Below are 16947 nucleotides of genomic sequence, written 5' to 3'. Positions count from 1 at the left end.
AGGTCCCGGTTCAATTCCTGGTCAGGGCACAGGCCCGGGTTGTGGGCTCGATCCCCAGTAGGGGGCGTGCAGGAGGCAGCCGATCAATGATTCTCTCTCATCACTGATGCTTCTATCTCCCTCGCCCTCTCCTTTTCTCTCTGAAATCAATGAAAATATATTTAAAAAGAAGAAAGAAACGGCAGCAGGGCCTGGAAGAGGCGCCCTAGCTGGACTGGCCGCCAACACGCCAGAGCCGGACGGAGCCGGGGTGCCTCTCCTTGCAGAGGGGCCTGGCTGTCCGCGCTGTGACCGCAGAGAAAACGCTCGGGGTGGGCGGGAGCCGTGAGGCTCCTTGGAGAGGCAACATCAACATGTCACTTCGCTCAACATCCTAGAAGCCAAAAGAGCTAAAATGAGAATCTGGGAGCCAAGCGAGTCCTCACTGAGCAGGATGATGATGCAGAGCAGGATGGCGACGATGGCCCCAGTGCCCAGCCCGGCGCCCACGATGCGGTCCACGTCCGTGCAGTCGCCGTTGGAGTCGCACTGGCACACCTTCACGCGGAGCACGGAGCTGTTCGACTTGGGAGGGTTCCCCGAGTCGGTGATGATGATGGGGACGTCGTAGATCCCCGCCTCAAGGAATTTTATCTTCAGATTAAGCTGAGCGAAATCACCTGCGTTAAACAAATGCCGAGGGAGAGTGACTACCTGAGACGATGATGACAGACGCCTAACATCTTCCAGAAGGTCCGTCCTCCCTGATGGTTAGAGCAGCGGTTCTCAACCTGTGGGCCGCGACCCCTTTGGGGGTCGAACGACCCTTTCACCGAGGTCGCCTAAGACCATCGGAAAACACATCTATAATCACATATTGTTTTTGTGATTCATCACTATGCTTCAATTATGTTCAATTTGTAACAATGACATTGGGGGTCACCACCACATGAGGGACTGTATTAAAGGGTCGCGGCATTAGTAAGGTTGAGAACCACAGGTACAGAGGCAGCAGATCACAGCATGCTGCACGGGGAAGGCTTGCTGGCTTGAAGGGCTTTGCTGTCTTAAGCTTGCAGTCACTTTAAATATTTATAATATTTAATGAGGAGATTATAAAGCACCTAACATGACCTTATCGTACCAGGTCTCCAACTCTCTCCAGTGCACGTGCATTCGAACAATTAACCGGTTCTTACCATTGAGCCGCGTGATGGTCCAGTTCCTCTTAATGTTCACGGGAGACAGAGGCAGATCAAAAGCAAAGGGCCCGGCGTTGGGGTCAATGTCATAGTCCAGGGCCGTGATGTTGATGGCGTTGGGGGCCGGCGTCTCGCACGTCTCCGCCTCCTGAGGCAGCACTTGCGGGGCGTTGTCGTTGATGTCCAGCAGGTAGATCTGCAGCGTGCCCGTCCCGCTCATGGGCGGGATTCCTTAAAGAAAGGCACGCACACACCGATGCCAAGCAGTTCCGTCAACACCAGGTTCACAGAGGTCCCTTTCATCTTATACATTAAAAACGCGCTATCTGTTCACCTCAACTGTTTAAAATCTAGCAAAAACCCAAGAAAGAAAGACTATACAAAAGGTTCTAAAACCAATACACTAAAGCTCACATACTCAATTAGCCCAATGAATGCACCAAATTAAGTTTCCTAGCTCATGGCAGGCTAGAGGAAGAGAATGAGAAAGAGGAAAAATGCCAAAGACAGACAGACAGACGGATGGCAGCAGAAACATGCAGAGACCACCCCAGAAACCACGGTGTCCGGGCCAGGGAGGGCGGACTCCACCTGCAGTGACAAGGTGTCGACGGGCAGCAGGGCAGAAACCCCACAGGGCAGAAACCACGTGAGGCCACCAGGGAGGGTGTGGACATCACGAAGCACCCGGGGTGTGTCACAAATACCCCCGTGGAAATGGAACGCGGAGGTGGGGCCTGAGAGTTTTCTAGACAATTGGGTTTCGTAGAAAACCCCACGTCCTGAGCACACATTCATGATGCGCTCTCCTCTCTCTGACAACATGCAGGACGACATGGTGACTGGACTTAAGTACGTACCATTGTCGGAAGCAAGGAAGGTGGCGTTGTATATGTTGTTCTTCACGTGGGGGGATTCTCTGTCCAGCACGGCAATTGTCGTTATCTGCCCGTTCACAGGATCTATCCTTAGCCAGTTGGCAGGATCGGACAATTTTGTGTATCTACAAAAGGAAAGGGCAACACATTCAATTATTTTTATACATGAAACTGAGGGGGGGGGGAAAGTGTATTTTGCTGGGTTAGTTCCAAATGCAACCAGCTAATCAGCTTGCATTTTGCAGGCAATGGCTGGAAAGCCATGGTTAACACGGGAAGTGTTTCTGAGACAGTGGCTCCGGAGGCCTGGAAAGGCTGTCTCCGGGCAGGCAGGCAGGAAACAGCAGGTGTAGGTATCCGAGCGGAACATCAAGGAGCTCGGTCTCTGTACTGTGGGCTCTGGTGGGACTGATGATCTCATTTTAACCTCCTAGTTCAGAACTACACTCCTCAAGGGAAGTGCCGCAGCCTGAGTCTGTAGGCAGCAGACCATCTCCACCAGCACCTGACCATCTGAAATTCCTTCTCTTTTAGGGGGAGTGTGGCGGGGTGGGGGGGGGGGGAGTTTCTTAAGCTCAGAGGACCAATATACAAATTGCAAAAAATACCCTACACATTTCGAGATATAAAAAGTTGTAGGATTCAATACAGCAATGGCTTAGCTATGTATGCTGATTCTCAATGTATAGCGAGATGGAGACCACACACAGTTATCTGTTAGCAGCAGTTCCACAAGAAGTTAAGTAAAATAGGAGCTGATTTAAAAAATTATTGTCGCCAGCAATGAATGGCTGTGTGGGTGTGCTCGGCCCACCATCACTGGCCTCACCATGAAGGACACACCTGTTGCTGCTGAAGTTGGGAATCTCTACAGCAGTGGTTCTCAACCTTGGCTACACATGAGAATCACCTGGGAATCCTTTTAAAATCCTGATCTCTGGGCTTCATCCTCTGGAAATTCTGTTTCTTTGTTACTAATGCTGTGGCCTCACCCCATCACAAAGAAACAGAATTTCCGGAGGATGAGGCCCAGAAATCAGGATTTTAAAAAAGATTCCCGGGTGATTCTAATGTGCAGCCAAGGTTGAGAACCACTGCTCTCCAGATACATGGTGTAAGTCCTACACATACTGTCCAGGTGAAGGATGGAAACAATGAGTTTCCTCCCTGATGTATGGAGGAGAGACAAATGTTATGAGCTTCCGAGTGTCACCCGTTTGCTTACAGTGGCAGCTTTCTGTGATTTTGGAATGAAAGCACCAGCTAAACTATTAGTAAACTAGAGGCCCAAGGTGCAAAATTCATGCAAGGGGCTCGGCCTTCACAGCCCCAGCTTCATCCAGAAGCTCATCCAGAAGGACATCTGGAAGGTCGTTCGGCTGCCCAGTCTAATTAGCATATTATGCTTTTATTATTATAGACTAGAGGCCCGGTGCATGAAATTCAGGCACAGGAGTGGTCCCTCAGCCCGGCCTGCACCCTCTCCAATCTGGGACCCTTCAGGGGATGTCCGACTGCCCACAGGGATCGGGCCTAAACCGGCAGTCAGATCTCTCTCTCGCAATCTGGGACCGCTGGCTCCTAACCACTCACCTGCCTGCCTGCCTGATCACCCCTAACTACCTCTGCCTGCCGGCCTGATGCCCCTAACTGCTCCCCTGACGGCCTGATAGCCCCTAATTGCCTCTGCCTGTCGACCTGATAGCCCCTAACCTCCTCTGCCTGCCAGCCTCATCTCCCCCTAACTGCTCCCCTGCCTGCCTGATCGCCCCCTAACTACTCCCCTGCCGGCCTGATTGCTCCTAACTGCCTCTGCCTCGGTCCCCGCCCCTGCCACCGTGGCTTTGTCCAAAAGATGTCCGAAGATGTCTGGTCTAATTAGCATATTACCCTTTTATTAGTATAGATCAGTGATGGCAAACCTATGACACACGTGTCAGAGGTGACACGCAAACTCATTTTTTTGGTTGATTTTTGTTAAATGGCATTTAAATATATAAAATAAATATCAAAAATATAAGTCTTTGTGTTACTATGGTTGCAAATATCAAAAAATTTCTATATGTGACACGGCACCAGAGTTAAGTTAGGGTTTTTCAAAATGCTGACACACCGAGCTCAAAAGGTTTGCCATCACTGGTCTAGGTATTTTAAAAAGGAAAGGAACAAGAGAACATTTTCTTCCAATAAGACTGGAATTGATCCATTCTTATGTTTCCAATGCACTGTATTCACCAATCTACTGAGAAAACTTCATCGCAGAATTAAAAATACTCTTGTAATGAGTCGTTGTGGTTCCAGGGGAAATTTCTGACTCAAGTGACCCCTTTTACGCAGAGCCCAGCACACACTGGAAATGGTAAGAACAGCGTCAATGGCGTCGGGTACCTAATGCTCTGCTGCATGTACCGATCCGGGTCCTGAGCGGTAAACGTTGTCAGCATGGTCCCGGCATGAAGGCCTTCTTCTTGGCGAATGATCTTGGGATTTGGGACAAAATAAGGGTTTTCATTCACATCAATGACGGTCACGGACACGGTTGCTGTCGACTGAGGTGGGTGCTGAATGCCCTTGGCTAATGGCACTTGATTTTCCGCAGCAACAGTGAGGACAAACATCCTGTTTGTCTCAAAGTCGATTGGCTAGGAGGAAAAAAAAAAGGGGGAAACCATGATTTGGTGGGAAATAATAAATTCATTCTGTAGTGTATCCTTCTATCAATGCCTTTCCCCAAACATTCCTTTTTCATTCGCTCTGCTGCAGCTGCTTCTCGGATTTCTGGTAAACATGCGTTCGCATGGCCAGTGATGGAAACAGTGTTCACCATTTAGCTGAGATGTTTGTAAGTCTTGGGTCCTTCAAAGATTGATGGTCCCAAAATAACACACGTTACTAGTGTAATGACTGAATTATTCAGCTACATCTAAAGACTTGATTATTTTTAAAAACAGTACGGTTGCTCAAAAATACTCTGTACACAGATCACCTGAGATGGTCCGGGTTGTCCTCAAACTCTGGTGGAAAGACTGTCTGTCCCTCTGCAGGGAGCTTTGTCTGGTTTGCGATAAAGAAAAATCAACCGTACCCAGAAAATTTTCATTTTTCATGAAGCTAAACTCGCTCCATTGGGAAGTTCAATCGTACTCTGATATATACATTTTAAAGTATATGCACATTTACACTTAAAAAATTATAACGCTTATAAGCAGAAAAGTGTTTTTTGGTTTTCTTTTTCTTGCTTAGCAAACAAAAACTCTGGTTGTTTTCCAGGAGAATTGTGGGTATTTTCCTGATCTGTGAAAACCCAAATCTCAGAACAGCACTCTAGAGAGAGGCAATGCCCACGTAACCCTCTGTGTAAATATTAACTTCCGGAGCTCCGTGAACCCTCCTGCCAACAGGAAAGTCGCCAGGAGTCCAGGGACCAGCCTGGACTTCGATTCCTACTTCTGACCACCTGCCAGTGGGGCGCAGGCAGGCAGACATCTCTCTCGCCCGGCTGCAGGGCAACATGGACAGAGTTAGGGAGCTTCGTGCTCCTCTAAGAATGGTCCAGGGCGAAGCTGGAGTGAAGACCAGCGTATTAGCACGAACCGCACCCGCTTCTCAGGGTGGACCGCCTCCAACTCTTCACAAACACAGCTTTTCTGAACTCCCCATTCAACCTCCAGTTCTCAACGAGGGTAAGCAAGACAGCAGAGAAGCCAGCGAGACAGAGAGAATTCCTCTGAGCGATTTCCTGAGCCGCGTGGAACACCCCTGGCCTGACACGCCCTGGGGCTCCGGCTCGCACAGTGTGAGCGCTCCCGGGCATGGCGCTTCCTTACCCCTCAGAACGGCGCTGGGGCCCCGGTGGGTGCTGGTACCGTTCCCACTTTCTGCTTGGAGTCTGAGGCTTGCAGGTAAGAACTCGCCATGGTCACACCTCACCCAGGGCAGAACTGGGGCCAGAACGCAGACAGTTACATTCTGGGCCCGTGCTGGGGATCACTACCGTGTGATCACAGACGTCCAGCCCCAGCTCCTGGGGGAAACGCCCGTTCTGCTCGCACAGGGGAAACCCCTGGCGGCTGACACGCCACCGGGACGGCCAACGCTGGGGCTTTCCTTACACGTCAGGAGTCGTGGGCTAGGAGGCCGGAGCTGCTCGCTTCTCCGGGTGGGCACATGGAAGACGTTCCACTTCAAGAGCTTTTGCATTGATTGGCGCTGCCTGGTTATGACACTTGGAGTTAATATCCCTTTACCTCCAGCACCTGGGATTTTTTTTTTGGGGGGGGGGGGCAGCCAATTATAGATCAGAAGAACCAATTTCTTCGAGCCTTGAAAACAGCATTTAAAAACGGCAACGCAACTTCAAAACCTTTCGAAAGCGTGAGCCTCTTCTTGCCGGCTCACCCCACTTTACTTCTGTGGTATTTCCTGGCTTGTCCCCTGAGCCTGGACCTAGTAGCACCTGGAGGCATGAGAACAGGGTGTGGGGCCCCGTTCCTCATCGCCGCCCACGGGACCCAAACTTCGGGCCGCCACATGTCACTCTCGCAGCCACACTCGCGGCAACACGGCTGGGGCGGTCCTGCCTCCGGATGAACACCGCCCACTCATTTAAGAACAACCAGGCTCCAGAGATGATGTGACAAAACCTACTCTGGCCTCAACAACAACTACAAAACAACATGCGGCCCCTCCAAGCGCATCCATCCCAGCCTTAGCGATGCTGGAAGGGAAGGCACAAGACTGAGTAACAAACGGGGATCCTGGCCACCGGAGCGGCCGTGGGCCCGCGGCCCGAGCTCCCCGCTCACCTTCACCACGGTGACCAGGCCGTCGTTGCTGTTGGGGTCGGTCTGAATGGCGAAGCGGCCGGTGGGGTCCCCGCCGCTGATTCTGTACACGGCGTTCCAGGACGGCGTGTGCGGCTGGTCCTTGTCGGTCACGGTCAGGTTGGCGACGATGACATCCACCCTGTTCTCGGGGACTTCGCCATAGAACTGCCGGGAAGACAGGCTCAGTGAGAGGAGCGGAGGGGCCAGGCCGGACAGCGTGTCTCCGGGACCACAGTCAGACCGGCTGTGAGGACCACCATCCTGACCGCCGGGCCCATCCGATCTCTATCATCCCCACTCAACGTGACACAGGCAATCACAACACCTACGTCCGACTTTAAAAATAACAGGATGTGAGCCAGCAGTCAGTTTTATTTTCTGAGGGACATCACAGTTTCATGAATATTAAAATGAGCACCCATTGGGTGTTGGGGTGATGGGCAGGAACTGGGAGGACAGGATGAGTCTGAGGGACCCACTTTTCCACTAGAGACGACCACTAATGCGGATGAAGTCGTAAACATCGGTCATGTCACCCGTGTACCTGAACACATGCGTAAGTGTTTTGCTTTAACAGCACAGTTTTTGGGGGGAGCGTGCCTCCGAGGCAGCATATTTTAACAACCTAATCAGCGGACTCAGCGACCAAAAGAGAAAAAGTGACTTTGGTGCCACATTGGAAACCTGGTTCAGGGGCAGGAAATGTTGGAGTCAGTAGCCAGTCTACAATGAGGCTGAGCAAGTCCCACCTCTACAAACACTCGTGTCACTCAAGATGCCGCCTCCCAGGGGCGCCCGCGGGGCCCAGAGTCTGTGAAGCACTTACAGACATGGCCGTGAACTCGGGGGGGTTGTCGTTGACGTCGGTCACCGTGATGACGGCCGTGGCCGTGTTGGAGAGGCCGTAGGTGGGGCTGCCTTCCGTGTCGGTGGCCTGGATGATTAACGTGTACTGGTGCACTTTCTAAAAGGAGACAGAGGTCACATAAATAAAACCAGCTCTTCAAGAAGACACGACAGTTGTTCTGTAAATGGCTCTTCACGCCGCACGACTAGCACCGCATCATTCATTCCGAGGAACACACCGAGAGGCCCCGATGGAGTCGCTTTAACTGGCCAAGCGCAGGTCTGGTCTCTGTCCGGAGAGACTGAACCGTGCGTTTCACCTCTGCTCGTGGGAAGGGGTATTGAACTCACAGCTAAGCAGACACCGCCAGCCGGGCTCTGCCTTCCCTTCTCCTCGGAACTTCTCAACGTCCAAGTGCACTGTGATTGGCCCTCAAGTCCACGGGTCTCATTTATTTCATCACATGTTAATTTCTACCCAGTTTAGGGGACTAGAGACAATAAAGACTCTTGAGAGGGAGAAGAAAACCTATGTAATTCACAAAGTATATACGTGTTCCTTTTATATATTACTAGAGGCCCGGTGCATGAAATTCACGCACAGGAGGGGGGGGGTCCCTCAGCCCGGCCTGCACCCTCTCCAATCTGGGACCCCTTGGGGGATGTCCGACTGCCAGTTTAAATTGGCAGTCGGACATCCCTCCCGCAATCCGGAAACGCTGGCTCCTAACCGCTTGCCTGCTTGCCTGATTGCCCCAACCCCTCTGCCTGCCTGCCTGATCGCCCCTAACTGCTGCCTGCTGGCCTGATTGCCCCTAACCGCCTATGCCTTGGCCTCGCCACTGTGGCTTTGTCCAGAAGGATGTCCAGAAGACATCCAGTCTATCCGGTCTAATTAGCATATTACCCTTTTATTAGTATAGATATTTTTATTTAGGTGGGATTGCTGAGTCAAAAAGTAGGCATATCAATAAATTTGACACATACTTACAAACTGGCCACTGAAATATTACCCTCATCAACTGTGTTCAAACCAACTCCTCAACCCCTTGCCAAACTGGGATATTTTCCATCTTTAATGGAAAATATGATGAATCTGATGAATCAACAACGGTACCTCATTTTACTGAGCAAGTTGATCCTACGTACATTCACAATCACTACATATGCTTACATGTTTGTGGGCATGTTTTCTTGTATGTATTCATTCTATTATAACAGGGTTGATGCAATATTTTCTCCTATTCCAATTCATACTTGTTATTCTCAACTATAGGGTGTCCCCCCAAAAATGTATACACACACTTTGAATAATTATAAAGGCAGTCATGTAATTGGTGAGGTGTTAAGTTTACTTAATCGATAATACCTCACTATAATGCTTATGCAAGCTAAGATATTTCTCAATATTTAATAATTATTAATTGAATGTATTTTAATAACTTAACAATGATTACAATAAATTACATTTTCAAAACTCAGCTATCAGTTATTTAAGCGTGCATACATTTCTTGGGAATACTTTGTATAGAGAATGATTACATTCTTAAATGAAGGCAAAACCTAATTAAAGGATTTTTGTTTATATTCTTAGTCCTGGAACACAGTAGGTATCTCATATATGTATACTTGACATGTTTCTCTTTGGACATAATACTCATTGTGCCCAGAGACCTACAGCGGATATGACTACATTTACACACAGGCGATTATTATCAAATGGGCATCGCTGCTTTCAAATTCTGCTGGAATTTGTAGAGGGCAGCCCAACTCAGCTGTGTTGACCGGAGAGAAAATGCAGAGCTTGTCTGAGAAGTCTGTAGCACTAGCTGGCAAATTCACATTAGGAAAATCTAACCCAAACGAGTATCTCAAATCATGGGAAATCTCTGTGGAAATTGGCGCAGATAAAAATATAGGCTGTTTTCATAAATGTTGAGACATTCTGCACAACAGAACTCACTTCTTCAAACCCAAATAAACCGCCACTGCAAAGTGCAGCTCTCCCTGATTCTAAATATAACCCACAGTATGAATGGCCACACTTGGGGGTGTCTGGAGCGTGGCCAGGACAGCACACCCTGCAGCTTCCGATTCAGCTGTGAGTGGGAAGGGCAGGGAATAGCGAAGAGCAGGAGGGCAAGCCAACCTCACACATGCACCTCTAAGTCTCTGTCTACCCAAATGTCATTCGCTAACAGTTATTTCAGTTTCTATTTTGTCTTCCTAAAAAATAAAAATCGTACTTTCTAAAATTAAAAAAAGAAAGGGATAGTGCTGGTTGAGCCATTTTAAGTTTTAACTCATAACACCTCCCATAATGCTGATGCAAGCGAGGATTCTCAATGACTCCCTTTCCCAATCAAGAGCACCCTTCCAGCATGATGCTTCATGGTTAGGAGAGACGTCTGTAGGTGCTCAGGTCAGCCTCCCCGCCAGAAAGAGTGAAAACAGAAATTCCATGTTAGCTCTGTTTGCAGAAACTGATGAACATTTAAAAAAAATATTTTTTTAAATGGAGCTTTTATTTTTTTTTAAAAAAAAAAGATAAACTGACACAGATATTATATGGAGACACAGTTCTTTGTTACTGTCTACTCTACAAAGATCTTTAAAATTACATACGCATGTTATATGCAATTACCCATGTAGCTGAAACAATGGGATCAGGAGCTAAGACTTGGAACTTCCTATTGCTTCAAGGGAGTCTTGAAATCTCTGAGTTATAAAAGGACACTGTTATTTCTAAAACACAGTGTCTCTTCAAACCAAGAAATGGCTTGGAAAACAATGTCACCCCCCATTTCAGACGCCTGGCTGGGAAAATGCTCTTTCATTCGGTAAGGAAGGCACTACTGGGTGTGTTCCAACACCCACGCTGCTCAGAGCGCCTGGCCTGACTCGGTCACTGGGCGTCTGGCCCTGTTTGACTGACATTTCGATGCCCTAAGGGTCTGACTTCCCACTCTCAGAGTCCCCCCCTGACCGAGGGGACTCTGCTTAGAAACTCTTCCTGTATGCTGAGCGAAATCAGCCAGCCAGAGAAAGACAACTATCACAGGATCTCACATATGTGGGATCTAATGAACAAAATGAACTGACAAGCAAAACAGATCCAGAGACAGGGAAGCATGGAACAGACCATCAAATCTCAGAGGGGGTGGGTGAGACGAGATTAACCAAAGAACTTATCCATAATAATAAAAGCATAATATGCTAATTAGACTGGACATCCTTCCAGAAGACCTTCCGGACAAAGCCGGGGCTGTGAGGGAAGCCCGGGTCCCTGGAGCCAGAGGAAGCCGGTGCCGGCAGCCGGGGGGAAGGAAGGGCTGCTCCTGCACGGATTTCGTGCACCGGGCCTCTAGCATGCAGAGATGCATAACCCATGGACAAGGCAAGAGTGCTGCGATGAAGGCCTGGGAGGGAGCGGGAGTGGGGAGAAGGGGCTCAATGGTGAGGAAAAAGGGGGGCATCTGGAACACTTTTAACAATAAATTAAAAAACAACAACACACATTTCCTCCCTCCCCATTCTAGAAGGGATGAGCTCATGCACCTGCCGGCCATCCTGCCTTCTCTGTCTTACCTACCTTGCCAAGGCTAGCACCGCTCACCTGCTGACCCCACACCTTGAGCTTTTTGCGTTTGTTTTCAAATGCTTATCGTGATTCCAGGCCACTGCACGTAGGCCCCTGCATTCGGCGTTTCTTTCTGCCTAAACTGGTGGTTCTCAGCTGACACGATTCTGTCCTCCCCACCCCCGTCCAGGGGACCTCCTGGGACATTTCTGATGATCAAAACTAAGGGGTGTTACTGACATTTAATGGATAGGCAGTCTAGAGCAGTGATGGCGAACCTTTTGAGCTCGGCGTGTCAGCATTTTGAAAAACCCTAACTTAACTCTGGTAACGTGTCACATATAGAAATTTTTTGATATTTGCAACCATAGTAAAACAAAGACTTATATTTTGATATTTATTTTATATATTTAAATGCCATTCAACAAAGAAAAATCAACCAAAAAAATGAGTTCGCGTGTCACCTCTGACACGCGTGTCATAGGTTCGCCATCACTGGTCTAGAGAGGCTGCTAAACATCCCGGGCCCCTAACGAAGATCTAGCCAGCCTGTATGTCAACAGGGCCAAGGGTGAGAAACCCTGGCCCAGCACAGCACACCCTTGCCTTCACTCTGAGCCTGACCGAAAGGAAGCTTAAGTCACCTCAGGGATGATGTCTGAAGTCCTTGGCTACTCGGACACACCTCTGTCATTACTTCCGTTTCTCTGGCTGTCAGCACCACAGGCCTGCCCTCCTGCTGCACACACACACTCACTCCTTCCTGGGCCCTCGCTTTGTCAGTGTGTGTCCTTGGCTTACACCATGCCCCACAGAGCACTCCCAGCGGTACATATACTTTTTATTTCTTTTTCAAATTACAGTGCAGTTGATATACAATATCACATTAGTTTTAGGTGTACAACTAAGTGATCTGACGTTTGTATACTTTACCAAGTGATCACCGTGGTAAGTCTAGTAACCGTACGAAGTTGTTACAATACTATTGGCTATATGTTCCGTATGCTGTACATCACCTCCCTGTGACTTCCTTAGTTCATACCTGGAAGTGTGTACGTCTCATTCCCCGTCACCTGTTTTGTCCACTACCCTGTCCGCCTCCCCCGTCGGCTAACGGGGGCTCCAGGGTCAAGGTCAGAGGGCCTGGACCACCAGGTTCAAGAGCGGCATTCCCGGCCCCCGAAACGTGCCTTCTCTTCTGCCTCCAAGATAATGGTCTCCTTGCCTTTACATGCTGGGCCCTCAATGCACCTCCATATTCAGTCCCCAAGTTCCTCTCACGTGACCCTAACATGCCTCGGGCCCCCCAATTGTGGCTGTGGAGCCGCATTTCACCATCAGGGATGATCCAGGGGTGTAGGTCAGGAGGGAACCGGGGTTTGCAGGAAGGAGCCTGGAGAGCAGGAGACTGAGCCCACGGCAGACTGAAGACACTCCTTGGAAAAGGAGGACGAGGCTGGGAATACAGGAAGTAGAATTCCCCCTTTGCCAGGAGAGAAATGTGTAAGGAGGAGAGTAACGGGGCTCGGCCAGCAGATGCCAGGGCGATGCAGGGCGGCCTGGGGACCCCCCATACTCACTGGCACACCCTGAAGGCTGCCTGCTTCGCGTGGCATAACCCTCGTAACCCTCCCAGGCGGGAGGCCGGTCATTATCCCCATGTACAGATGTGGGAGCGAAGGGTTCGGGTTCAGACATTCAAGGTCAAATCCACGCAGAGCCAGGATTCGAACCCAGGGAAGCGGAGGGGGAGTCCTCAGTGGTCGGGAGACAGGCGCAAGGAGGGGGGTGGAGGAGAGGAGGAAATGCCAGGATCAGCACCCCAAGGGATGCGGGGAGTCAGGTGGAGATGAAGCCCTGAGCCCTGGGGTGTGGGGGGCAGAGCCTTAGGTCGACAAAACCTGGAGACTTCGTGCCTTTAAACCTGGAGATTCAAGGGAAATGGAAAGCGGACCCTTCCTATTCCATGGCCAGAAGTTCCATCCCTTCAAGGTGCCATCATCTCCTGGGAGAATGACAGAAATGACTTCTAATGAAAAGGGAACGGCGAGTTCTCATAGAAATAAAAGAGGCGCGAGGCCCGCAGAGCAATTCCTTCCCGGCTTCAGGCAGAACTGCCATGAACCGAGAGAGACACGTTTTTCCTCCGTTCAACGGCTTTTGGAAAATGAAGGCTTTCCATAATTTTCCTTCCTAACACGTGGTGTGTTTGATAATCCTGCTGTCAAGAAGCTACTGCTCATACCGTCTAACCCAGGGTCCCACGGTCCCCGCCCATTTCCGCCTGCGTTTCAGGGGGTCGGGCACGGCTGTGTCTGTCCGCTGGAGGCAGACTCACCCCATCACGGTCTGGCTTCAGAGCTTCGTCCTCTAAACTGAACTCAGAAGCTCTGCTCTTTCCATGCGGCTGGTCTGCTTCAGCAAGACTAAGCTCACTTCTCTACGCCTCCCTCTTTCTGGCCTCGGCACAGCCAGGCTCCAGGTGACAGGGACACTGTTGTACGGAGATAGGAGGAAGCTGTGTCTGTGCCGCACAAGGGACGTGTGAATGAAGGAGAAATACTGGGGTTGGGAGGCGAGTGACACATACTTAGTATGTGAACCAACTGGCCCTCAAGAGAGAATATAAAAATATACCGTATTCTCATATAAAATACAGCATTTGTGACATGTAAGAATAGTATTTCATGCCCAGCTGAAGCTGACATGGCTCAGTGGTTGAGCATCTACCTATGAACCAGGAGGTCCTGGTTCGATTCCCCGTCAGGGCACATGTCCAGGTTTCGGGCTCCATCCCAGTGTGGGGGGTGAAGGAGGCAGCCGATCAGTGATTCTCACTCATCTTTGATGTTTCTATCTCTCTCTCCCTCTCTCTCTGAAATCAATAAAAACATATTTTTAAAAAACAGAGTATCCTATCTAATAAAAGAGAAAAATGGTAATTGGCGTACGATGATACCCTTTTCATTGGCTAATCAGGGCTATATGCAAATTAACTGCCAACTAAGATTGGCAGTTAACTGCCAACAAGATGGTGGTTAATTTGCATATGTAGGCACAATGCAGGGAGGCGAAAGGGAAAGCAGGAAGAAGCCCCCTGCCACTGACAGTGATCAGAAACCCAGCGGGGAGCTAAGAGCTGGGGGGCCATGATCGGAGAATCAGGCGCCTTTGCCACCCTGGCCAGTGATAGCAGGAAGTAGGGGTGGAGCCAGCGATGGGAGCTGGGCACGGTCGAAGCTGGCAGTCCCGGGAGCTAGGGGTCCCTTGCCTGGGCCTAAAGCGAAGTCCACGATCGCGGGGCCGCTGCAGCTGCGGGTCCCCGCTGCCCGAGCCGGACGCCTCAGCCAGAGGCATTAGGCCTGGGCAGGAGCAGAGCCTGCAACCGTGGGGAGCTGGGGGTCCCCTGCCCAGGCCTGACACCTCTGCCAGAGGCCTCAGGCCTGGTCAAGGGGCCGATCCGGTGATTGGTGATCGGAGGGTGATGAGGGTCAACTCCTCTGGCCGAGGCATCAGGCCTGGGTGGGGGGCGGAGCCGGGGATTGGGGGGATATGATGGTCCCCTTGCCCAGGCCTGAAGCCTGGGTCAGAGGCGTCAGGCTTGGGCGGGGGGGTGGAGCCAGTGATCAGAGGGAGATGGGGGTCCCCTGCCCAGGCATGATTCCTGGGCCAGAGGCCTCAGGCCTGGGTGGGTGCCAGAGCCAGTGATTGGGGGGAGATGGGGGTCCCCTGTCCAAGCCTGACACCTCTGGCGGAGGCGTCAGGCCTGGGCAAGGGGCCGATCAGGCAATCAGAGGGTGATGGGGGGCTACGCCTCTGTCAGAGGCGTCAGGCCTGGGCAAGGGGCCGATCCTGCGATTGGAGGGTGATGGGGGTCAACGCCTGAGGGCTCCCAGTATGTGAGAGGGGGCAGGCTGGGCTGAGGGACACTCCCCCCCCCCCCACACACACCCAGTGCACGAATTTCGTGCACCGGGCCCCTAGTTTAATATAATAATGGAAAAGGTGAGAAGACATCCATGTTGTGCATATCCTAAACTAAAAGGACTATTGCAAAAACTAAATTTCAACAATCTCTAACATAAAATATTCCTAGAACAAAAAGAATCGACACCCGGAAGTTAATAGGTACAATGAAATAAAAACATACACCTAATTCCCAAGTAAGACTCTGAGCTCAGTTGTGAATAAAGCAATCTTGATTGGCTCATATTACTTTATTAAAATGCTTCTAGTACTACCTTTCGTATACAATTAATCGCAATAGTCAAGTTTTCTTTGGTCCAATTCAGATGAATGCCGCTAAGGCAAATAAAGTACCATAAAAACCAACTCCTAAAATCCTTGTCCGATATTTACTATGGCAGCTGTAATGTTTCCTTCTGATGTACAGAACATGAGGTCTCACCATTATAAACGCTGGCTTGGCCAGAAATCCACAAAACATGGATCCTTATAAGTCGGCACTTGGATAGTTCACACATACGATGATTACTGATGGTCAGGAATGACCTTGAGAATTTCTTAAGAACAGAATAAAGAAAAGATGTAACAGATTCATTAGGGCTGGAGATTTCAGAAAAGAACAGAAGTAGGGCTTAGACTGGAACGTGAAGAAAGAGTGTTCAAGGTGGAGAAGGTAAAGGTATTCCTGGTGGCAGGAAGCCTGCCGGGAGCCGGTCCATCCTTGCTGTTTCAAGGGACCTGGCATATATGGCATACGGTTCTTAATATGTTTGCTCACCTTCTTGGCGCTGTGTTTTAACCAAGGTCACCTCTCCGAGAAAGGTTGAATCCCCAGGTAAGGATTTTCCCCTGAAGTTAGGGAGGGAATAAAACCTCTTAACTAAGTGCCAGGCGGGTAATTAATCATTTTAACTACAAACAATCATGCTTAAGCTACATAATCTTTACTCCCTGGAATGGAGATAAGAAATGCCCTAACCTTAGGATTGGAATCAACTGGTATAAATACAGATGCAACAAGACAGCAAGAGACAGAAGAACACAGAACTTAGAACACAGAACTTAGAAGACAGAACTCAGGAGACAGAATTCAGAAGACAGAACCTACGCGGAACCTGGAGATGGAGGAGCTTCGATGGAGAGAACATGGCAAGGGATCCTGGACTGAACCTGACTGCAGAGGTTGGCAAGAGAGCCTGACTAGAACCTGGTGACAGAACCTGGCTGGAGATCTCAGACAGAACCTGGCTGGAGATCCTAAGCAGAACCTCTCTGGAGATCAAGACCCGAACTTGGCTGGAGATCCGGGCTAGAGATCCTGGCTAGGCTGCTGATCAACTGAACGCTGTCTCCCTGTCATTCCTTCTTCGCCAACTCCGTCTACGCCTTTGGGAACCCCTGGACCTGCTGGGGTGGGACCCCGGCAGAAGCCCATGAAGAGAAACGCAGAGGTGTGTGGAGCGCAGTGGGTCGGGGTCTGTCGCAGTGAGCGACCGTCTGCAATGACCCCAAATAGCCATCCCGCCACGATATTCCAAAACCGCCGACTGCTCTGCCTCTTCAACAAAACATGAGGCACAACAGTGCTTCCCTCCGTTTACAACTTGAAAGGCTGGTCAGCAGAATGAGGGCAGCTACCCGTGTTCACACCTGTTACATAAAGTACCCTC

At 50.1% G+C, this 16947-nt stretch overlaps 1 protein-coding gene across 1 annotated transcript in view; it reads right to left on the bottom strand.

The window, feature by feature from the left end:
- The window catches only part of CDH2 (cadherin 2), a 195174-nt gene that overhangs the window by 24245 nt on the left and 153982 nt on the right, over window positions 1-16947 (bottom strand). The window contains exons 8-13 of the mRNA XM_059707425.1: window positions 7712-7849; window positions 6865-7050; window positions 4448-4701; window positions 2042-2184; window positions 1179-1412; window positions 426-659 (exon numbers count right to left, since the gene is read on the bottom strand). Of these exons, the coding sequence (XP_059563408.1) occupies window positions 426-659; window positions 1179-1412; window positions 2042-2184; window positions 4448-4701; window positions 6865-7050; window positions 7712-7849 (1189 nt within the window). The remainder of the gene's footprint in view (window positions 1-425; window positions 660-1178; window positions 1413-2041; window positions 2185-4447; window positions 4702-6864; window positions 7051-7711; window positions 7850-16947) is intronic.

This window comes from Myotis daubentonii, chromosome 8 (assembly GCF_963259705.1).
Source record: "Myotis daubentonii chromosome 8, mMyoDau2.1, whole genome shotgun sequence".
In the NCBI taxonomy this organism is placed as follows: Eukaryota; Metazoa; Chordata; class Mammalia; order Chiroptera; family Vespertilionidae; genus Myotis; species Myotis daubentonii.
Note: the sequence above shows the minus strand (reverse complement) of the source record. Positions and strands in the feature narration are given on the sequence as shown.